At 36.2% G+C, this 25,530-nt stretch overlaps 1 protein-coding gene across 1 annotated transcript in view; it reads left to right on the plus strand.

Moving 5' to 3' along the window:
* Positions 1-1,111, plus strand: part of MTPAP (mitochondrial poly(A) polymerase) — a 29,543-nt gene extending 28,432 nt beyond the window's left edge. The window contains exon 9 of the mRNA XM_026000871.2: positions 344-1,111. Within this exon, the coding sequence (XP_025856656.1) occupies positions 344-706 (363 nt within the window). The 3' untranslated portion in view covers positions 707-1,111. The remainder of the gene's footprint in view (positions 1-343) is intronic.
* Positions 1,112-25,530: the final 24,419 nt, after the last annotated feature.

Raw genomic sequence — 25,530 nt, forward strand, 5'->3', positions numbered from 1 at the left:
AAAAGCTGTTACTTTAAAAATACTTCTATTGATTGATTTAGTCTAGATACCTCTCATCTGAACATCATCATCCATAGCTCATAATCCTGATTTATTTTTCTCTAGAGGATAATCACAGAACTATAGTGGTAAAAAAAAAAAAAAAAAAAAAAAGAAAGAAGTACATAGACACACAGACATATAATATGCATACATACCCAGTTCTCTTAGGAAAGCAATTCTTTACTCTGTAAAGTTAATGCTGGGATTTTACATGTTTCTGACATTTTATTAAACCAGATTGTTCTATCTGAGTCTTTCATATATTTATTATACATTTTTTCTTCCTTATAATAATCTATAGGGAAGGGAACAAAACAAACCTGAATCATCTCCACTGCACATTCAGAATCCTTTTGAAACTTCTCTCAACATCAGCAAAAATGTAAGTCAAAGCCAGCTACAAAAATTTGTAGATCTGGCCAGAGAAAGTGCCTGGATTTTAAGTCAGGAAGATAAAGATCGCCCTTCCCCATCAAGTAATCAGCCCTGGGGGTTGGCAGCCCTGCTGCTCCCTTCCGTGGTAAATAGTGTGTCTCTTGCCAAGAAGAAAAGGAAGAAGCCTGCAAGTGAAAGAATTAAAAATTTGCTGGAATCCATAAAAAGCAGCAGTCCAGAAAATGATACAAATACCAATGGGAAAAGAACAGTCAGTACTCAGGCATAATGGCTACTCCTTTGCTTTAAGAACTGGCTTTCTCTGAGAACATGCTCTTTGGACTGCCTGGAAGAACTGGTGTGAAATTTTCACAGATATCATAACCACTTTCATCTGATGTCTCTTTTCATGATCTTCGCTTTGGGCCTCTTTCTGGTCTGCGGTTCTGGGCTGTTTTCAGTCTGATAAGCCTCAGATCCACTGGCCCTTCAAAACGTCAGCCACAAGGAATAAGTGAAAGAGGATTGGAATGTACTTTAAATAAACTATACAAAGCAAGTGGTAAAAATCAGTTTTAGAATCAAACCTTTGTTGATATATACATCAGGCACTGGATGGAAATCATTGAAAAGGACTTCTGGGTATGTACATATGTAGTCAGTGAACACAATAAAGCTTCAGAATTTGCTAGTACTCTTTAGTATGTATTTTTGTATTCTGCAAGCAAAGTATTCTTATTCACATAAAAATTAAAACAGAGTCCCAAAGATGTTCATGTTTTTAAAAGGTATAAATGCAGATACTTGATTCACTACATTCTAGGTATTTTACGCCAGGTATATAAAAATATTGATACATTGTATTCTAGAATAATAGGTACTTTCTCTGTTTTCAAAAATAAAACCCTGTTTCTACTATATGATATTCCCAATATCCTTTTTCTTATCTTTTTTTTTTTTTTTTAATTTTTTTTTATTTATTTATGATAGTCACAGAGAGAGAGAGAGAGAGAGAGGCAGAGACACACACAGGCAGAGGGAGAAGCAGGCTCCATGCACCGGGAGCCCGATGTGGGATTCGATCCCGGGTCTCCAGGATCGCGCCCTGGGCCAAAGGCAGGCGCCAAACCGCTGTGCCACCCAGGGATCCCCCTTTTTCTTATCTTTTGAAACTTCCTTTCTTTCTGTTTGAAACAGATTCATATTGAAATATAATTTCCATACATTCCCTGTGGAGTAACTTTTGGTTTTAGAAGCCAATAGAGGAGTGCTTAAAAACTGGGGTCTTGAGCCAGACTGGCTTCCTGGCAAATTACTCCACCTCTCCAGGCGCCCATTGTGTTCTTTGTAAAAGGGGGCCTGATCCTAGTGCCTGCTTCACCGATTGTTGTGAAGATTATGTGAGCTGCATAGGAAAGTGCTAGGTCAAGAGTCTGGCATATGATAAGTGTTACTTTAGCTATTACTTTTTAGTTTTTGTAGTATATAAGAATTCTTGCTACTCAGAATTCAGATTTAGAGTTTATAATGGTTTTCAAAATAGTTTCCATCTAAATTTTAGGTCAGAAATCATAATGAGCTCTGCTTGGGATATTTTGGGGGACTCACTAGTAGAATTGTTATGAAGCAGCGAGTGCTGTGCATACGTGGCTCTGCTGTTTGGATTTCACATCTGAAACCAACAAACAGGTGTCTGTGTTCTTTCGTACATATGCAGCGTTCTTTATACAGTTCTTTTAAAAGCCTTTTTTTCATTTGTTTTTTTAATTAGGTTTATTCTGTTGGGATAGAAACCTATACTAAGAAGTAAAAAGAGATTTAAAAAGCATAATTACTTTAGAGTTTCTAAGTGAAGTGATTTTCTGTTCCCAGATATTTGATCAAATGTTTTCTTTTTTAGGTTGGTGTTAAGTCTAAAATGATCATTTAGGCACATAAGATAAGTGTTGGTGTTTTTTCTCTCTCTCTCTCTCTCTTTCTTTCTTTCTTTCTTTCTTTCTTTCTTTCTCTCTCTCTCTCTCTCTCTCTCTCTTTCTCTTTTGTAATCTATAGAACAACTTGGACGCTGTAGGTTTGTGTTACTTTTCAAGCTGAGATTAAATTATGTGATGAATTTTAATCTATAAAGGTTTTTTAATTCAAAATTTTAGTTCTGGTCAACTGAACATAGACTACAAACAAATTTAATGTTTTCCCTTAAGTTCTTTGTATCACCTCCCAAATTTTTAAAGGGTAGTTTAGTTTTTATTATATTTTAGGGATAATCTGCCTTTACTTGACCTTGCCAGTTCTTTCTTAAAACTGATTACAGCAATAAGGTCCGGAAAAAGGTTTTGTTCAAGGTGTTTCTTTTCTAGCTGTTTGTTACTAAGCTTCCATTCATTAGCTTTCAATGAGTTTTGCTCAGTCTGTGAAACAATTTGAATATGAGCCTACCTAGATCGGATCGATTTCACTTCTACATCGTTCTGGATTTTATGGCCCACTGGTATAATTCTGGAGTTACTACCCATCCTCAGGAAACTGGAGAATTGGTCAGAGACATTCTAGGAAAAAGTCTATAATCTTTCTCATTCACAAACCTCTAGTCATCATAGAGAAGAGAAAATATTCAAAGTAGGGCTACCTGCTGTCATTTACTATATGCCTCTTCCTTTTGCTCAGGGGCTGTAGTCAGGTAAGAACAGAATTGGATGGTTTCAAGTTATGTCATGTTCCTAGAAATTCCTTGGCATTTACAGTACAGTTCTAACAGTTCCTTACAGCCTGTTGGTGCCATTATAGGGAAAAGTTAACATTTGCATTGTGCAGTTTAAACCAAGACAGGGAACATCTGCAGCAAAGCCAGCAGGAAGAGCAGCCAAGCAGCACAGCTTGTCCACATAGCATCTCTCCACTTTTCAAGAGTTGGGCATTCAGTTGATGAGTGGCTGTCAGCCGGTCTCCATTCACTCCCTTTAGGAAACATAGTGGGAGTGCAACATTCACAATGCCATAGACATGAATAAGTCATTTGCATGAGATGGTAGGAGAAAGCTTTATTGATGAATAGCATAGGTAGATCTGGAAAGGATAGGTAGACTGAGAGAGGGGCACAGGGCTTACCGTTCTGAAAAATAGGACAGCCTGAGAAAGAGTCGGGAAGAGGGAAGTGTAATTGGAGAACTGGCAGTTTGGTTGGGTTGGGCTGTAGTTTTTTCTGTGGTTCTCAGAAGAGTTAAGGCGAAGTGAGGTAGTGAAGGAGTGCCAATAGCAAGTGAAGGAAGTTGAGTGTATTTTCAGTGGTAAGCTATTGAGGAATTGTATTGCAAGAGAATAATAAAAATTAAGGCAGTGCTTTTAGACAATTCATCTGTTCATACCAAGTAGTTTTAGATCACTGCTTCTGTTCTGCAAATTTTTAGTTCCATGGATCTCATTATTAAGTTAGATAAAATTTGGCTGTTAAATATTCCATAAAGCTGACTCTCATATACCTCAGAGGAGTCTTTCTTAATATTTATATTAATAAGGAAATAAGGTTTAAGTAGTTTAAAGTTATCATCAGGAAATATCAGGTCATGACACACAATTTCTTATAAAAGCCTTATTAATGAAAAATTCTTTGTAATATATACTTGGAATGAAAGCATAACCAAAAATCACTTTTCACCTTGGAATGATGTTGGAAAATTTATTTTAAATACTTGAAAGGCTTATTTTGGTTTCATGCAGAGTTCAGTTACTTGTGGATACATATCCCAAAGAATATAAACATTACAATGTTCTTCTGGAATTCCCAGGGAGCAACTCCCAGAAAAGTCTATTTTGGATAGAATTTTTAATCTGTTATATATATAATACAGGATGTATAAAATCACCACAAATTATTTAAAAATAGGCTATTTGTATGTTATCTGTGGTATGTGTATCCCACCCACTGTCTTAAGAACTCAGTGGAGTCAAAGCTAGATTAAAGGCATTACACACACACTTTTTCTGTCTACTCTTATGTAAATGCATTTCAACTTAATTTCCCCCTGTGGTAAAGTTTTGAAGCTGTTAGCATGTAGTGCTGAAACATTTTAAAAGAAGCTATTGGAAAGATTCAACTTGAATAGTAAATGTTATACTATGAAGACAATAAAGCATGGTAAAATACCTAATTTAGAAAGGCCAAAGCAGGATTAGTAAAATTATAAGTTATAGATGGTTATTTTTTCTGAGCTTATTTTGAATTATGGCATGTTAAAAACTTACTGTGGTGGATGCTGTCAAATAAAATGGCTCAAATTAATGAAGAGATTACAAATCAGGTCTGTATTATGTTCTGAATTACCAAAATTCTTTAACTCGTTAAATTGTTAGGTAGAATGAAATTCTTACATTCTTCTAAGCTTTTCCTGTTACAAGATTACTGGTATTTGGCTTAGATTCATGCAGCTTAGTGATTAGAGTTTTAATTAATCTTGACTGAGTTTACACATGGACTTGGAGAGTGCTGTAAAATAGCATATTGACATGTTCTCTCTCCCAAAGATTAACACTAAAAGGTAGATTATGAACCTGGCTGATGTCATGAGATGGAATTTGAAATTCAAAGCCTGTTTTTTGTTTTTTATTCCATCTAAACTATGTATTAAAATTCTGTAAGTACACATATCAATATAAAACTTGCACAGGCTTCACCTTGTTATTCTTCATTAATTTAGGTGATTTAGAAAGGGTTGTTTGTTAACAATTTATGTGATAATGCCCCTTCACATTGCACGCTCTCCCATTCTCTAATAGACCCAACAGTAAACTTCTTTGGGGTTTTCCTGCTTGATTTCTTGGCATTACTGGTTATAAAATTCAGTTATCAATATTGACTGGTTTCCTTTAACTTTATGTAATTAAATTTGTAAAATGAGAACCATAACACCTTTTGCATATTTTTATATTTGACTCATTCACTGTTTCCCAGCTGAGCCAGGAGCCCAGTGCGGGACTCTATCCCAAGACCCCGAGAGCATGACCTGAGTGAAGGCAGATGCTAACCAGCTGAGCCAGCCACCCAGGTGCCCCATCATTTGCCTTTTTTTTTTTTTTTTAAAGTAACTACACTTAGAATAATGAGCACTGACACTTCATTTATCTTTTGTTAACTGGTAAGATGGCTTCAGATAAACAATATTGATTTCCACAACCTCATCCTCACTTCCTGGCATATGACTCAAATCACTGTCTTAGTCTCACCCTCTGGTACTTCAATTTCTTTTATGCACTGGACTTTGTGTCCTAAATATTGCTCCTCACCTCCAACTGAGCCTGCCTGCGTTGTTAAAATTATCTTCTTCCTTAAACTTGACTAACCTCATAATTTGCCTATTTCTGTGGTTAGTGCCATTATTATCTGCCACCACAGATCAAATGCTGGGATCCTTTTAGACTCTGGTTTTTCCCCTTTGTTGGGTTAATCTTTTTTTTCTGTTGCCATTAGCTTAATTCATGATTGATTATCTGTCTCCTAATTTAATGCAATAATCCATTAGCTTTTTTTTTTTTTTTAAGATTTTATTTATTTATTCATGAGAGAGAGAGAGAGAGAGAGAGGCAGAGACATAGGCAGAGGAAGAAGCAGGCTCCATGTAGGGAGCCCAATGTGGGACTCAGTCCCAGGACTCCAGGATCATGACCTGAGCCGAAGTCAGACACTGAACTGCTGAGCCACCCGGGCATTCCCATTAGCTTGTTTTTTAACCTAGCGATTTCCCTCTTCTGTCTACCGATTTAAACCATTAATGTTCAAATGAGTCGATTTAAGAGTACATATTATGGTAAGTGAATATGAAATTACACATGTGTGTTTGTTTATTGTAATTCGAAAGATAACCTTGGAATTATGCAGACGTTAAGGTCATTCTGAAAATCCATGAAACTTTTGTACAGGTATATGAAGAAGATACTGATTAAAGATTTTAATTAGTTAGGATTTTTTTCTGTAATATCTGAAAGGTATTCTGTTTATAAGCTCCACTGATCTCTTGAAGTTTTCAGATTTCTCTAATAATGACACTTAATCCCCGGATACTGGTTTGATAGAGTCATTCATTCAGTAACCATGTTTACTATGTACCAGACACCATAAATCAAGACACACTGCTTACTAAGTGATATGAGAGATTTGAATTGCAGGAAAAATGATTTTTGTTTTTGAATAGAAAGACTTAGTATAAGGGTAACAGTTTTACTCACATGTATTTATCAATTAATAATAGTGCCATGAATTAAAATCCTATAAGGATTTTTAAATGTGAAAGTCATCAGAAGTCTGTCTTGAAGAATAATCATACAAGAGTAGCTAGGAGAAATTTTTTAGTTTGGTAAATAACCTTAACATAAAATACAAAAGTGAAACAGAATGCTACTGGTTTGTGATAAACAAATCAATGAAACAGCCCAGAAATAGATTCAGGATATATGTAGGAATTCAGTAAGCTAAGTGCAGCATTTCAAATCAATAGAAACATGGATTATTTGATAATTTGTGTTGGGACAGCTGATAGCTATTGTTTAAAAAAAAAAGTTTGATCTCATTCTCTTATAAATTCCAGATGAATGGGAATTTAAGTGCCAGATGAGTTGGAATTTAAATGTGGAGGAGGAAAAGTGTAATCATAAAGTACTAAAATAAACTGAATGAACATTATAAATGTGAAGTAGGGAAGCCTGTCTTTTCAAGTATGACATGCACTGATAAAAGAATATATTGATAAGCTTGACTACTTTAAAATGGAAAGCTATGCCACAAAACAACCATAAACAAAATGAAGAATTCTGGCAACTAATGAACAAGGGCTAATTTTTCTAATAAAGATCTACAAATCTATAAGTAATAGGCAAAAACAAAGACGATCACAGAAGCAACTAAAATGTACATGGAAATAGTAAAGATCAAGTGTACCAATACATATATAAAACTTGATTATGGAGAATTTGAATAAAGTAAACTGAAAAGTATAATGAATTTGCATCAATCTATCACTTGTTTCAACACTTAACTTATGACAGATTGTGTTTAATTTATAACCCTATTACTTGCCCCTTTTGTATTAAGTGAATTTCAGTCATCCTACTATTTCATCTGTAAATATGTATCTCCAAAGGATACTTTTTCTAACAATCATAAACCATTATTAAATCTTAATGAGACAAGGAAAAACAATGATTCTTTAATGTCATCACATCTGATTAGTGTTCAAGTTGTCTTACAGATCTCACAGTTTTGTTTTTTTTTCCAAGTGCATTTGTTTGAGTCAGGATCCAGTTACTGTGCACATATTATGGTTGGGCTGGTTCTGAAGTCTCTTTAATCTTTAGGTTTCTGTTTCATCTCCCTTCTTCCTTGCAATTTATTGAAGATAATAGGTTGTCTTAAGGAGTTTCCCACATTGTGGATTGTGTGGATTATGTCAGCACATGTGATTATGTGCTATGGAGTTGTTCAGCGTTAATAACTTAATAACCTAAAAAGAATTTTTATCTGTTTTAGAAAATTTTCAACCATATTTTGTTGTATTTTCTGTCCTTTTCCCCATCTTCATTTCTGAAACTCTGTTAGTTTACTAATTTTTTTTTTAAAGCACTCTTTTTTTTTTTTTTTTTTTAATTTATTCATTCAGAGAGAGGCAGAGACAAAGGCAGAGGAAGAAGCAGAGAAGCAGGCTCCATGCAGGGAGCCCGACTTGGGACTCGATCCCGGATCTCCAGGATCATTCCCCAGGCTGCAAGCAGTGCTAAACCGCTGCGCCACTGGGGCTGCCCTAATTTTTTTTTTCCCTTAAGCTGTGTTTAGTTTCTTAAACCCATTTGCTGAATTATCATCTTTAGTAGTTTTTTTTTTTCCAGTTTTAGAATTTCCACTTGATACTTTGAATTTTTTTTTCTAATTTTCTGACAAAATTCTCAGTCTTATATGATTTTCTTACATTAAACAGTCACTTTAAAGTCTGTGTGTAATCACTAGATACCTGCTCCCCTGTAGTTCTGTTTTTCATGATGTTGAGTTCTCTCCTAGTACACCTGGTTGTTACTTTGCCCAATTGACATTGTCTGTGAGAGAGAGCAGAGATTTTTTGGGGAGGATGGTGTCAGTCTTCCTTCAGAATTGATTCAGTTTTGCTCTCAGAAGGCAGGTAGGGGTACTTAGGATCATAAATCACCTTAATCAAGAAAGGGCTTGAGATTTTGAAGTTGGATTCAATTCCTGATTTAGTTACTCTTGACTCTCAGAGTGTGTCCCCATCCAAAGTCAGAAGCCTTTGCCAAGGTTCTTTCTCTTTGGTAAGCCCTGAACTTCAAGGCTTTGTCTCCTTTCCTATGAGTGTTTTGAAAGCTCTGCTCAGCTTGCCTCATCAGCAGGTGTTTCTATGGGAATAGCAGTCCCAGATGCTGAGTGTACCTGTGTCCTCTAAGTTTTCACTGCCTTGTTGGCATTTGGATGCTTTCAAGTAACTGCCCTTGGTTTTGCCCACATTTTCTAGTGTTCAGAGTTGGTGTTTATTACCTAGTCTGCCATTAGTGGGAACCGTTGAGTTCTTTGTGATTCCACACAGATACGTGTGTGTGCGTGTGTGTGTGTGTGTGTGTGTGTTTTTAACCCTATAGAAATGGTATATACTATTCATTTCATTTGCTTCCTTGTAAGGAGTTTGAGATGCTATTTCCCTTACCGGCATGTGTTGAGATGGGCTTTGGGTAACAGTGTGAGCACCTGGCTGCAGTGAATGCCTAATTCACCACCAAGGAAACAGGGCACTGCAAATGTTTTGTGCTCTGTTTCAGAGATCAGAAATTGCTTTTATTTATGGACTGTGATTATTTCTGGGCTGTGATTTCCTCATACAGGATTTTTGTACGTGCCAGTTCAAAGTTTAAATTTATGCCATGTGTGAATGTGTGCAAAATACCCAAATAGGAATGGGGAAAATATCTGCTTTTTCCAACCGTTTTGAGACACCTCAGACAACAATGAAATACAGTTTTTCTTCCAGTTTTCCAAAATATTTCTCTGGGTTGAGACCAGGAATGAGGCATTTTTGGCTAAAATGCTTCTTAGAATTTTTATGATTTTATAAGAAGAAATTTTCCTTTGAACTTCAAGCATATGTTATTATCATGATATTCATGAATGCAAACATTTCATGCATTTTTGCATCAGTGAAATAATTTAGATTTTCTATATTATTATGAGTCGGTTATTTCTCTGATGTTTGGCCATTTCATATTTGTTGTTTTTTAGCTCTGCCTATGTTTGTGTACGTAACAGAGAACTTAGGAATTAAAAATAGCTATCATTATTTTGAGCTGGTTTTTAACTTGTGTTTATGTTTTGCTACATATATTCTAATATTACTATTGCTAGAGATTTTCATTCAGGTCTTTAAATATTTAATAAAACCATTTTAAAAACTGAAATTATTTGATGTTTTTATCTTGATTGCTCTGAACAAAGACAATACTTCAAACTTCCCCTTGATGCTTCAGGATGAAAGTCGGGTTAAGCAATATTTGAATTTAGATGTGGTTTAAAATGATTCTTAATTCTGAAGTCCTTTGTAGTTTTTATTTTCCAAGCAATATTAGCTGTATTTGATCTTCTAGATGAAGAAAGATTTGACTATGATTAAATATGTGCAGTGCCATCCTGGAGTAAATTTTATTCATAGATTAATAAAATCTGTCCAGCATGATTTAGGAGAAGATATTTTAGGCCATTAAATTCAGTTACATAAGCTACAGTCTGTTTTAAATTCTGTGCAACTAAAATCTGTTTTGCTTTTAAAAAAAGTTCATTACGCTGGGAAATGTGGAGTATTTGTTTTCCAAAACCATCAAAAGCATGCTCAGTCACTCATTTAGGAAAATTTGGAAGTACTAGTTTTAGCCTTTCAACTTAATGACAGTTACTATCATTGTCTAATTTTCTTCTCTGTACTTAAAAGCCTTAAGAACATGATAATAATTGATTTGACTACATGCTTTTTTTTAGTGGTTTTTTTTCTGTGGTTCAACTGCTGTTCTTTTCTCAGATAGGAAGTTAACTATATAAAGTAAAGGAGTCTAGCATGGTACCCAGCATGTATGTGGTAATCGGTAAATTACTTTCTCCCTCCCGACCGCCACCACACATACATCTTAGCCCATGGTTTTAAGTGTATGAAGATATAAAAATAGTACCAAGAAAACTTAATGAGCTCAGCTTCCATTTAAATCTTCAAACTACTTTTTCTAAAAGAAAGATTCAGAATTAATACATGATGTTGTAGGCAGAATTCTGTTGTGGCTCCCTGGATTCCCACCCCCTTGGAGTATATACCCTATATAACCCCATGTCCTGAGTGTGATCAGACCTGTGAATAGAATGTAATAGTCGTTCTTGTGGTGGGTTGCATTAAATGCCAAAGGCAATGGTTACAGCATTCCTGTGATTATATGATCTAAGATCCTCTAGTCACCTAGAGAGAGAATCCTGCTGGCTTTGCAGAAGTAAGCTGCTGTGTTATGGGGGGCCACATGGCTAGGGCTTAAGAATGACTTCTGAGAGCTGAAAGCTGTCCCTGCCAGCAACCAGCAGGAAATCCAGGGACCTCAGGTCCAAACAAGAAGAGACTGTGAGATAATAAATGAATAAACTAAGGACCCCCAAGCCTCAGGTGAGACTACATCCTGGCCAACATCTTGATTTTACTGAGCCTTCTCAGACCCGGGGCAGAAGGGTGAAATCAGTCTCTGACCCCAGAGTCACAGACACTGAGAAAATAAATACATTGTCTTAAACAGCTAAATTGGTGGTAATTTGTTACTTAGTAAGAGAAAAAGAATACATTTGGGAAAATTTTCTTTTTTCATGAAAGATCATTATCTTATTTTGTAAATATGTTCAGGATCAGCAGTGAAAGGATGAAGATTGAATAGGTGAACTCATCAGTAAACAGGTCACTGTATGTGATAGGCCAAATAATGTTGCCAACTGTGTCTACAATTTAATCTCCTTTACATGGTAAAGGACTTGCTGATGTGGTTAAATTAAAGGTCTTGAGATAGGAAGATTATTCTGGATTATCTTGGTGGGCCCAATATAATCACAAGGTTGACCCAATATACTCACTTATTAGAAGGGCCAGAGGGAGGGAAGAAGATGTGATGATGCAGTCAGAGATATTTGAAGATGATAAGATGATACACTGCCGACTTTGAAGATGGAGGATGGGACTGTGAGCCAAGGAGTGTAAGTATCATCTAGAAGCTGAAAAATACAAGGAAACAGATTTTCTTCTAGAGTGGAGGCTGAAGGAATGCAACCCTGCTGACACCCTGGTTTTAGGACTTCTGGCCTCCACAATCGTATGCTGTTTTAAGCCACTAAATTTGTGGTCATTTGTTTAGCAATAGGAAAATAATACACAAGGTACCTGAGAAATGCTTCTTACGTGGTAGAAACCCAAATAGTGATTTATAGAACATACTCATATCCAGGAGGAAGGACACCACAAAGATAGAAACTTTCCCTGACATGCTTTAGAAACAAGTGAATGTATGCATCCATGAAAGAACAGAATGGTACATATACATATAAACACTCAAAATCTTAAAAATTGAAATATAATAGAATTTTAGAACTCAATATAAGGGTTGGTAGAGTTAAGGAAATTGCTCAAGAAAGATTAAAAAAAAATTAAAGGTAAGAAAATCAACGGAGCAAAAGCAGTAGGTCCGACTGAAACCTGAAGAGTTGATCTTCCATTGAGAGAAAGGAAAAAAAAGAGGGAAAACTCATTGCGAAAATTTGTCAAAGTTAAAGGATAATGAGTTTTCAGGTTGAAGATGTTTGCTGAGAGACTAGCAAAATGGATAAATAAACTCATCCTAAAGCACATCATCATAAACTTTGATGGCAGCAATTAGAAAATCCTACAGACCCCCAGAGAGATTGAAGGGAGTGAAGAAAAGGAAAGATCATGTACAAAAAACAATGTCTATGTACAAAGGAATATTATCAGGAATAATAGCTTTTGATCTTTTTGACAGCAACAAGGGAAACATGGCAATAGCCAAGCCCTTCCAGGTTCTAATGGAAAAGGAATTCTGACCTGAAATTCTGTGCCTAGCCAAGGTATCTTATAAATACTGTTCAGGTAATTTTACAGAAATGCCCTTTCTCATACTACCCCTGAAGGGTGTCTTGCATAACATGAGGGTGCAAACCAAAAAAGAGGAAGACAGGATTCAGAAAAGGAATGAAAATGGGAAAATTGAAGAGAATACCCAGAATGACCTTTGGGGGAAATCCGAGACACATTGTGCCTCGGATCACAATCCTTAGTATTTATTCTTCTGTCAACAAATATTCAAGGTGAAATTATCCAATCTTTAAAAGAAAAAATTCAAAGTACAATTTCCATATAAAACATGAAGTGTAAAATTTCATGTTTTGACCTAGGCATACACCCATCACCAAAATCAAGATACTGGATACATTTGATACATTTATCATTTCCAAAATTTCCATGTTGCATCCTTTTAATCCTTTACTCCTGCTCCCCACCTCCCCACCCCTACCAGCACCTTTGTTCCATTCCTAACCTGGTCTCCAGACAACCATTTACTGCTTTCTGTCATTGTAGATATTTGCAAGTAGAAATTATATAAATGGGAAATTACAGTGTGTACTCTTAATCTGCACAAATTTTGGAGACTCATCCATATTTTTACATTTATAACCAGTTTAATTTTTTTAAATTACTGAATAGTGTTCCATTTTATGAACTGTCTGGGTCATTTCCAGTTTGAAGCTGTTATAAATAAAGCTGCTATGAACATTCCATGTACAAGTCTTTATTTGAACATAGGCTTTCTTTCCTCCTAGGCAAATACCTAAGAGCAGAATTGCTGGGTCATAGGGTCAATGTCTATTTGGCTTTTTAAGAAACTGACAAATTATTTTCCAAAGCAGGTGTGCATTACTTTCTTCTATGTATAATTGTTCTACTTCCTCCTCATCCTCTCTAACATTTAATATAGTCAGGTTTTCTAATTTTAGCCATTTAATGGTGTTTTGATCACCTGGTATTGGTACGATGGATCCCCAGCTGAAGTTTGGTTTGGATTTCAAGATTGACGATGCCACACACAGACCAGGGAGGTAGGCAAAGGTTTATCACATAAGAAGACTTTCTGAGGAGACCAGAACAGGCTTCCCAAGCTGCTTTGAAACTGGCTTGAACATCATGGTTTGTCTCCCTCTCTAATTTTTCCCACCCAGTTCCCCTCCTTTCCCTTATAATCCCTTTCACTATTTCTTATATTCCACCTATGAGTGAAACCATATAATGATTGTCCTTCTTTGACTGACTTAACTTCACTCAGGACAATACTCTCCAATTCCATCCACGTGGAGGCAAATGGTAGGTATTCATCTTTTATTTTTATTATTATTATTTTGTTGTTAGGTAGAAATTTCCTATTGCCATTTTATTAATAGTTTTCTGTCTGTTTTAGAGAAGTTTTGCTCTTCTTCTCTTGCTAGCTTCCTTTGTTGTTTGATGATATTTTATGTGTGTGGTGATTTGATTTGATATTTTTCTCTATCTTTTATGTATTTATTATAGGGTTTTTTTTAGTGGTTACCTCAAGGTGTGCATAAAAATATTATCATTATAACCATCTATTTTCAGCTTTGTATGAAAATTCTACACTTTTACTCTCCTCCCAACATGTTGTGTTCTTCTACTCAGAGGTTGCTTCTTTTTATATTGTGTATTTATTAATATATTTTTACCCTTTAACTTTTATATTTGGATTGAAAGTAATTTACATACTATCATTACTCAGTTACACTATTCTTTATTTGTTCATACAATTACCTTACCAGTGAGATCCATTATTTCATATGCTTTTGCATTGCTGTTTAGTGTGTTTTCACTTCAATTTGAAGATCTCCCTTAAGCATTTCTTGTAAGACTAATGTAAGGTCTAATGGTGACAAAGTTCCTCAGTTTTGTTGGCTTGGGGAAAAATTGATCTCTTCTTCATTTTTAAAAGATGGCTTTGCTAAATACTCTGAATATATCTTCCACCCCTCTCCTGGCCTGCAAAATTTCTATTAAGGGACCTGGTGATAGTCTGAGGGGGTCCCTTACATGTGAAGCCATTTCTTTTCTGCTGTTTTTAACATTCTCTCTTTGTTTTTGACTTTTGACAATTGTAATATGTTTCATTGCAGATCTCTTTGTGTTCAGCCTATTTGGCATCTTTTAAACTTATTGAATCTGCATGTCTGCTTTCTTCCCCAGATTTTGGGCTTTTGGGGGGATCATTATTTTTATAATAAGCATATTTTTATAATAAGCAGTTGCCCTTTTTCTTCCTTCTTATTGTGGGACTTCTATAATTTGTATAAAACCCATGGGCTTTCTTCCTTCTTTTATTTTTTTAATATATATATATATTTTATTGGAGTTCGATTTGCCAACATATAGCGTAACACCCAGTGCTCATCCCACCAAGTGCCCCCCTCAGTGCCCATCACCCAGTCACCCCAACCCCCCGCCCACCTCCCCTTCCACTACTCCTTGTTTGTTTCCCAGAGTTAGAGGAGTCTCTCATGTTCTGTCTCTCTCTGATATTTCCCACTCATTTTCTCTCTGTTCCCCTTTAATCCCTTTCACTATTTTTTATATTCACCATATGAGTGAAACCATATAATGTTTGTCATTCTCTGGTTGACTTACTTCATTCAGCATAATACCCTCCAGTTCCATCCACATGGAAGCAAATGGTGGCTATTTGTCGTTTCTAATGGCTGAGGAATATTCCATTGTATACATAGACCACATCTTCTTTATCCATTCATCTTTCGATGGACACCGAGGCTCCTTCCACAGTTTGGCTATTGTGGCCATTGCTGCTGGAAACATCGGGGTGCAGGTGTCTTCTTTTAATTTTTTTCCTCTGGATAATTTCAAATATTACGGACGTGAGTTCACTAATTCTCTCTTCTGTTTGATTCACTCCGCTGTCGAAGAGCTCTTTTGCATTTTTGTTTTCATTCATCTCTAGAATTTTTGTTTGATTCTTTTTTAGGACTTCTCTGTTTTTGCTGAACTTTTCTTCATGTATTGTTTTCCTGATTTCGTTCAGTTGTCTTTCCATGTACCTTTGTAGCTCACTGAGCTGCTTTTTGTCCGTTATTTTGAATTCTTTGTCAGGCAATCTATTCCTCTAGGGTCAGTTACTGGAAATTTGTTGTGTTCATTTTTTTACATCAGGCTTCCTTTTCTTTTTTTTTCATGGTTCTGTAGCCTTGTGTTGGTGTCTCTACTTTTGAAGGAAGTCACCTCTTTCAGATTCTATGGATTGGCTTTGGTAGGGAAAAAAACCACCCGTAAGTAAACATGAGGGCATTGGCTAGGTGGTGTGCATGACAGTGCTGGTTCTAGACTGGGTCTGAAGACACTGTTTCCAGGAGTGCATGATGGCACCAGTTCTCAGAGCAGGGGTGAGGGGAGGGCTGTCTGTTTCAGGGGTAAGTGCAGTGGTTCCAGGACCACAATGGGCATATGAAGCACCAGAGCTGAGGAATGATATCTCTGATCCTGGGGAAGCATAGCAGTGTCTCTGGCCCTGGATTCAGGAGTACAGCAGTGGTTGTGGCTCTGGGTAGATCTGTCAGCTGGAGTCAGCGTCAATAAAAACTAAGGGATTGGAGCACCTGTCTGGCTTAGTGGTTGAGTGTCTGCCTTCAGCTCAGGTCATGATCCTGGGGTCCTGGGATCGAGTTCTGTATCAGGCTCCCCACAGGGAGCCTGCTTCTCCCTCTGCCTATGTCTCTGCCTCTCTCTCTGTGTCTCTCATGAATAAATAAATAAATCTTAAAAAAGAAAAAAGACTGAGAGACTACTGGACAATGAAGATTTCAGAGCATCAATAGCCACGGCAAGGGCTGCCAGGGTCCCCAATGGCAAAAGCTGCTCCAGTTCTCCTGTTCTCCTTTCCCTTATGGAGGAATGTCATGGCTGAGGGAGTCTCTTGGAGCCAAGTTATCCTGGCTTGAGGAATGAAGTGGCACAGATACAATGCTTTCTCCATCTTACCATGCAGCTATCTTGGGTTTTCGTGTTTCCCTTGGTCATTGCAGCTTCTTAATTGTACTCTCAAGCCCTCCCCGATACTCATTAATCTGCGAGTAGTTTTTTTTTTTTTAATATTTTGTTTATTTATTCATGAGAGACACACAGAGAGAGGCAGAGGGTGAAGCAGGCTCCATGCAAGGATCCCGATGTGGGACTCGATCCTGGGACTCCAGGATCACACCCTGGGCCGAAGGCAGATGCTCTCAACCACTGAGCCACCCAGACATCCCTGATCTGTGAGTAGTTGTTAAATTATGGTTTTGTGAGGAGTTTGGGTTAGACCTCCTATCAACCATGTTGCAACATCCTATTTACATCATCTTTATTCTTATTACCACATAAAATATACTTAGTTTATCTTTATATATATTCTTTATTAAAGTGTTTCACCAAATATTTTGCAAATTAAAAATTGAGTTCTTTACTTTTTAAAAAATTGAGGTATAATTGACCTATAATGTTATGTGAGTTTCAAGGGTACCACACAATGATCTGGTATTTGTTTATTTTGCAAAATTATCATCTGTCACCAGACATAGTTACAAATTTTTTTTTCTGTGATGAGAACTTTTAAGATTTACTCTTAGCAGCCTTCAACTTTTTGTTTTCTTATTATTGAGTATTATATTTGCGTTCAGGATACAAGTTCTTTATCAAATATGGGAGCCCCTACTATCTTCTATTCTATACCTTATGTTTGCATTATTTTAACAGTATCTGTTTATTTTATTAGTTTCAGGTCTACAACATAGTGATCTGACAACTGTATATGTTACACCCTGTTCACCACAAATATAGTTACCGTCTGTCCTGCCACCCTACAGTACTATTTCACAGTACTACTATGTTCCCTATGCTGTACCTTTTATCTCCATGAGATATTTATTCTGTAACTGGAAGCCTGTATCACCCACTCCCATTCACTAATTTTGTCCCTCCCTCCACTGCCTTCCTCCCTGGCAGCCACCAATTTGTTCTTTGTATTTATGGATCTGTTTCTGTTTTGTTTTGTTTTTAGGTTCTACATATAAATGAAATGATATAGTATTTGTCTTTCTCTGTCTCATTTATTCACTTAGTATAATACCCTCTAGGTCCACCCATGTTGTTGCAAATGGCAAGATGCCATTCTTTTTTATGGCTGAGTAATATCCAGTGAGTGTGTGTGTGTGTGTGTATGTGTGTGTGTGTGTACACATACCACATCTTTTCAATCAGTTCATCTATCAATGGACATTAGAGTTGCTTCCATATTTTGGCTACTGTCAGTAATGTAATGCTGCAGTAAGCATAGGGGTATATATCTTTTTGAGTTAGTGTTTTTTGTTTTCTTTGGATAAATACCCAGTAGAGGAATTACTGGATCATATGTTATTTCTATTTTCAATTTTTGATGACGCCCCATACTATTCTCTATAGTGGTTGAACCAGTTTGCAATCCTACGAACAGTGCACAAGGGTTTTCTTTTCTCCAAATCCTTACTACCATTTGTTATCTCTTGAATTCTTGATGATAGCCATATTTAGAGGGGTGAGGTGAGCTCATTGTGGTTTTGATTTGCATTTCTTAATGATTAGTGATGTTGAGCATTTTTCAAGTATCTGTTGGCCATTTGAATGTCTTCTTTGGAAAAATGTCTATTTAGTTCCTTTGCCCATTTTTTATTGGATTTTTTTGTAATTTTGTTATTGAAATATAAGAGCTCTTTATGAATTTTGGATATTAACCCCTTATATGATACATGGTTTGCAAATATTTTCTTCCATTTTCTAGGTTACCTTTTCATTTTACAGAGTATCATTTGCAGAGCAGAAGCTTTTAAATTTGATGCAATCCTACTTTGTTTTTTGTTTTTTGTTTTTTTTTTCCTGTCCATGTGGCCTGTGTTCTTGATTTCTCATCCAAAAAAGCACTGCCAAGACCAGTGTCAAGGATCTTTTCCTCATGTTTTCTTCTAGGAGTTTAGTTTCAAGTCTTATATTTAAGTCTTTGTTCATTTTGAGTTCATTTTTATGAATGGTGATGGTGGGAGTCTAATTTCATTTTTCCTGTAAGTGGCTTTCCAGGTCTCCTAAGCACCATTTGTTGAAGATGCTGTTCTTTCTTCATTAGTATGCTTGTCTCCCTTGTCAATATTAGTTGACTATATATGTAGGGGTTTAATTCTGGACTCTCTATTTGGTTCCATTGCTCTATGGTTTTTATGCCAGAACCATAATTATTAGAGCTTGTAGTACAGTTTGAAATCAAGAAGTGTAATGTTTCTGTGTTTTATTTTCTTATGATTGTTTTTGCTCTTTGGTGTCTTTTGTGGTTCCATAAGAACTTTAGGATTTTTTTTCTGTGAAAATAGCCATTGAGATTTTTATAGGGATTGTACTGGATCTATAGTTAGCTCTGGCTGGCATGGACATTTTAACAATATTAATTTTTCCAGTCCATGAACACAGGATGTCCTTGCATTTGTTTTGTCTTCTTCAGTTTCTTTCAGTAAGAACTGTAACAGTGTTACAGTTTTCATTCTACAGATACTTGACTTCTTTGGTTAAATTTATTCCTAGGTATTTTATGGTTTTGATTCTATTGCTCATGGAATATATTTTTCTATTTTTTTTCACTTTGAGTCTAAATGCATCCTTAGTTCTGAAGTGGGTCTCATAGCTAATGGTATGTAGCGGGACCTTGTTTTATTAAATACATCACATCCAGCCACTTTGTGTCTTTTGATTAGTGAATTTAGTCCACTGACATTTAGAGTAATTATAGATATATAGGCACTTACTAATGCCATTTTATTAACTGCTTTCTGGATGTTTTATATTTCCATTGTTTCTTTTTCTCTGTTTCTACCCACCTTTGTCAATTGGTTTTCCATGGTGGTAGACAATTTCCCTTTTCTTTGTCTTTTGTGGATCTACTCTAAGTTTTTGTTTTGTGATTACTATGGAATTTACATAAGACATAGATTAGACCATCCGTTTTAGGCTGATAACAACTTACCTTCAATCACCTATAAAGGCTTCAGCCTTTTACTCCTTGCTTTTGTATTAATAATGTCACAATTTACCACTTTTTAGGTTGTGTTTTTATTAATAATTTATAGTACTATGGTTAATCTACCATTTTCCTTTAATATTTAAACTATAGTTGAGTGGTTAATACACTATCCTAATATACAGTTATATTTTTCTAAGTCTGACTGTGTATTTTTCACCTTTACCAATGTGTTGTGCACTTTCATATATTTTCTTCCTGATGTTGCAATAGCAAGATTTCATTCTTTTTTTATGGATAGGTAATATTATCTATCTATCTATCTAGATAGATAGATAGATAGATATGTATATATATATACATACCACATCTTCTTTATCATTCATCTATGGATGGATACTTGGGTTGCTTCCATAATTTGGCTATTGTAAATAATGCTACAATAACCATAAGGGTGAATGTATCTTTTTGAATTAGTTTTTTCATATTCTTTGGGTAAATACCCAGTAGTGAAATTGCTGGACCATGTGGCATTTATGTTTTTAATTATTTGAGGAACCTTCATAGTGTTTTACATAGTGGCTTCACCAGTTTGCATTTCCAACAACAATGTACGAGTGTTCCTTTTTCTCCACATCCTCTCTAGTGCTTGTTGTTTCTCGTGTTTTAGATTTTAGCCATTTTGACAGGTATGAAGTGATATCTCATTGTAGTTTTGATTGACATTTCCCTGAGGATGAGAGATGTTGAACATCTTTTCATGTATCTATTGGCCATCTGGATTTCTCTTTGGAGAAATGTCTGTTTGTGTCTTCTGCCCATTTTTAAATTCAATTATTTGTTTTCTTTGGTATTGAGTTTTATAAGTTCTTTTTTTTAAGATTTTTACATTTATTTATTCATGAGAGACGCAGGCAGAGGGAGAAGCAGGCTCCATGCAGGGAGCCTGATTTGGGACTCGATCCCAGGACTCCAGGATCACGATCTGAGCCAAAGGCAGACACTTAACTGCTGAGTCACCCAGGCATCCCTTATAAGTTCTTTATAATTTTGGAGACTAACTCTTTATTGGATATGACATTTTCAAAAATCTTCTCCCATTAAATAGGTTGTCTTTTAGTTTTGATAATAAGTTTCTTTGCTGTGCAGAAGCTTTTTATTTTGATATAGTCCCAATAGCTTATTTTTACTTTTGTTTCCCTTGCATCAGGAGACATATCTAGATAAATGTTGTTACAGATGGTGTCAGAGAAATTACTGCCTGTGTCTTCTTCTAGGATTTTTGTGGTTTCAGGGCCCACATTTAGGTATTTAATAAAATTTTAGTTTATTTTTGTGCATAGTGTAAGAAAGGGTCCAATTTCATTCTATTGCATGTAGCTGTCCAGTTCTCCAACACTATTTGTTGAAGAGACGGTCTTTCTCCCATTTTATATTCTTGCCTTCTTTATCAAAGAATAATTGACCATATATATAATCATGGGTTTATTTCTGGGCTCTCTATTCTGTTACACTAATATACGTGTTTATTTTGTGCCAGTACCTCATACTGTTTTTTTTTTTCCTACAGATTTGTGTATATCTCAATATCCAATTTGTTCATGTTAATAGTTTTGTAATGTATTCTTAGGTTTGGTTTGCTAATATTTTGTTAAGAACTTTTGCATCTATGTTCATCAGATATTGGCCTGAAGGTTTTTTTTAGATAGTGTCTTTATTTGGTTTTGATATTAGGCCAACCTCATAGAATGAATTTGGAAGCTTTCTTTCCTCTTCTATTTTTTCAAATAGTTTGAGAAGACTAGGTAATAACTCTTCTTTAAATGTTTGGTCAAATTTACCTGTGAAGCTGTCTGGTCCTGGACTTTTGTTTGTTGTGAGTTTTCTGATTACTAATTTAATTTTTTTAAGATTTTATTTATTTATTTGAGAGAAAGAGAGAGATAGAGAGAACATGAGCAGGGGTTGGGGAGAGGGACAACCAGGCTCTCCACTGAGCAGGGAGCCCAACCTGGGACTCCATCCCAGCACTGACCTGAGCCATGACCTGAGCCAGAGGCAGATGCTTAACCAACTGAGACACCCAGGTGCCTTACTGATTTAATTTAGTTGCTGATAACCAATCTGTTCAAATTTTCTACTTCCTGATTCAGTTTTGGGAGGCTATATGTTTCTAGGAATTTATCTATTTCTACTAGTATGTCCATTTTGTTGCCTTATAATTTTTCATAATGTTCTCTTATATAATCCTTTGTACTTCTGTGGTTTGTTATTTCTTCTCTTTTTATTTCTGATTTTATTTGAGTCCCCCCCCCCTCTTTTTTGATGAATCTGACTAAATATTTGTCAATTTTATTGATCTTTTTAAAGAACCAGCTCCTGGTTCCATTGAGCTCCTCTATTTTTTTTCTTAGTTCTTATTTCATTTATTTCTGCTCTAATATTTATTATTTCCTTCTTTCTACTGGTTTCAGATTTTGTTTGTTCCTCTTTTCATAGGTCCCCTATGTGTAAGGTTAGGTTGTTTATTTGAAATTTTTCTTGTTGCATGAAGTGGGCCTGTATTGTTATAAAATTCCCTCTTAGAACACCTTTGCTGCATCCCAAAGATTTTGGACTGTTGTTTTTCTTTTCATTTTCTCCATGTGTTTTTAGATTTCCCCTTTGATTCTTGGTAGACCCATTAATTGTTTAGCTGCATGTTATTTAACCTTCATATATTTGTATTCTTTCCAGATTTCTTCTTGTGGTTGATTTCTAGTTTCACAGAATTGTAGTCAGAAAAGATGTATCTTTTTTAATTTGTTGAGACTTGTTTTATGGCCTAATATGTGTGTGTGATGCATTCTGGAGAATGTTTCATGTGTCCTTGAAAAGAGTTTGTATACTGTTGTTTTAGGATGAAATGTTCTGAGTATGTCTGTTAGATCCATCTGGTATAATGCGTTATTCAAAGCCACTGTTTCCTTGTTGATTTTCTGTTTGGGTGATCTATCTATTGATGTAAGTAGGGTGTTATAGTTCCCTACTATTATTATATTACTATTGATTATTTCCTTTATGTTGTTATTGGCTGCTTTATGTATTTGGGTGCTCCCATGTCGGGTGCATAAATATTTACAATTGTTATATCTTCTTGTTGGATTGTTCCCTTTATTATTATATACTGTCCATCTTTGTCTCTTATTACTGTTTTTGTTTAAAGTCTATTTTGTCTGATAATAAGTATTGCTACCTGGCTTTCTTTTTGCTTCCATTTTCATGATAAGTGCTTTTCTATCCCTTCACTTTCAATCTGTGTGTGTCTTTAGTTTCTGAAATGAGTCTCTTGTAGGCAGCATATGGATCTTGCGTTTGTATCCATTCAGTCACCTTATATCTTTTGACGGGAGCATTGAGTCCATTTCCATTCAAAATAATTATTGATAAGTATGTACTTCTTGCCACTTTTACTTGTTTTTTGGTTCTTTTTATATTTCTTCTCTGTTCCTTTATTCTCTTGCTCTCTTCTGTTACAGTTTGCTGGCTTTCTTTAGTGATATACTTGGATTCCTTTCTCTTTAGTTTTTGCATATTTATTAGTAGTTTTTGATTTGTGGTTATCGTTAGGTTTACATATAACATTTTATGCATGTAACAGTCTATATTAAGTTGATGGTTGCTTACGTTTAAATCCATTCTTTACTTCTCTCCCCCCATATTTTAGATATATGGTATCATATTTTACATCTTTTTATTTTGTGAATCCCTTGACTGATTTTTATAGATCTACTTACTTTTTTTTCCTTTTTACTGCTTTTCTTATTTCTATTTTTCTTACTCCTACTATGGTCTTTCCTTTCCACTCAAAGAGTTCCTTTCAACATTTCTTATAAGGCTGGTTTAGTGGTGATGAATTCCTTTAACTTCTGTTTGTCTGGGAAATTCTTTCTCTCTCCTTCTATTCTGAATGATCGCTTTACTGGTTAGAGTATTCTTCGCTTCAGGTTTTTCTCTTTCAGCATTTTGAATATATTATGGCCCTCCCTTCTGGCCTGCAAAGTTTCTGCTGAAAAATCAGCTGATAGCGTTATGGGGTTTCCCTTGTATATAACTATTTTCTTTTGCTGCTTTTAAAATTCTCTCTTTATCACTACTTTTTTGCCAGTTTAATTACTATGTTTTTTTGGTGTGGACTGCCTTAGTATGGATTTTATTGGGGGCTCTCTGTGATTCCTGTATCTGGATTTCTATTTCCTTCCTCAGTTTAGGGAAATTTTCAGTTATTATTTCTTCATATAAATTATCTGCCCCCTTTGCTCTCTCTTCTCCTTCTAGGACCCTTAATAATATGAATGTTATTATGCTTGATAGTGTCATTGAGTTCCCTTAGTCTATTTTCATTTTTTATTATTATTTTTTTCTCTTCACTGTGCAGCTTGATTGCTTTCCATTACTCTGTCCTCCAGGTCACTATGGTTCTTCTGCTTTCTTTAGTCTACTATTTATTCCATCTAGTGTATTTTTAATTTCAGTTATTGAGTTCTTCATCTTTGATTTTTTTAATGTTTTTTACCTCTTTATTTACGCTCTCACTGAGGTCTCCACTCTTTTCTCAAGCCCAGTATCTTTATGACCATTTGTAAATTATTTTAAATTCCCTATCAGCTATATTACTTATATCCATTTCATTTTGCTTTCTTGCTGTGATTTCATTTGAGACATATTCCTGTATCCTCATTCCATCTAAATCTCTGTGTCTGTTTCTATGTGCTAGGAAAGAGAGCTATATCTCCTGCTCTTGAAAGTAGTGGCTTTATGAAGATTTCTTGTAGTGCCCTACAGTGGAATGTCCCCTTCACGAGAACTTGGTGTGTCAGGGGTATCTCCTATGTGTATAGCATGTGCCCAGGGGTATCTCCTATGTGTATAGCATGTGGCTGAGCTGCAATTGCCTTCAGTTCAGTCACCTGCCAATGGCTCTGTTATGGGCAGTGTTGGTCCTTATGTCATTAGTGGGCCTGTCTGGGTCACCTTATGCTTGAGTTGGGTCAAACCAGGTGTTTGCCAATGATGCAGTAGCACTGACCTGCAAAGTATTTTCCTTGTGTTGTCCCTTGAAAACCTTTCACTGGAGGGCAGGTCCTATAGTCTGCCCCTAGTCCACTACTAGGACCAAAGTTGGACTGATATATGTGGTTTTCTTTCGCTCTCCCCAGGGCAGAAGTCACTTTGGAGTGGTGCTGGCCCCTGTCAAGGCTACTTGTACACTGCCAAGCTTGTGGCACTGCTTTGGATGGGTTCTAGCTAAGGGAGTATTGGAGAGGGCAAGTCTGCAAGAGAATGTGGGGGTGGGGTATGCTGTGCCAGCAAGGTGGGCACTGGTGCATTGGTGTGGACCTGTAGCTCCAGGGTTGGAGGGGGCAGATTTGCAGAAGCACGTGGGGATGAGCTACACTGTTGGCAAGCTAGGTGGAAAGTGTTCCATGTATCTAGGATGGAGTGAGGGGAGGGAAATGACACCCATCAGCTCTTTCATTCTTAAAGAAGTCTCCCAAAGATCCTTGCTCCTCCAGCACACATTCTAAGATTAGTAAATAAATGTCCTTCCCATATAACTCAGGTGCTTTTCAAACTGCTGCTTCTAATGCTATATCTTCATAGGACTGTTTTTTGTGCTGTCTCTTCAAGGGCAGGGACTCTGACTTCACAGCCCTCCCAGAGCTGAACCCACTGATTTTAAAGTTCCAGATGTTAAGCCCCACTGATTATTAGGCCCCTGTAGTTTTCAAAGGCAAATGTTATGGGGATTTGTCTTCCCCATGTGGGTCGCCTGTGCTTGGGGTGCCTGGTATGGGGTTGCTCTCCTACTGTCTCTGAGCCTGTAATATCCCTCCCTCCTGCAGATGGTCCCATGGACCTCTTTAGCTCCCCACCACACCTCCATCCTTCCTATCCTCTAAGATGTGGCCTCTTCTCTACATT

The sequence above is a fragment of the Vulpes vulpes genome, chromosome 2 (genome assembly GCF_048418805.1).
Source record: "Vulpes vulpes isolate BD-2025 chromosome 2, VulVul3, whole genome shotgun sequence".
NCBI classification, from domain to species: domain Eukaryota; kingdom Metazoa; phylum Chordata; class Mammalia; order Carnivora; family Canidae; genus Vulpes; species Vulpes vulpes.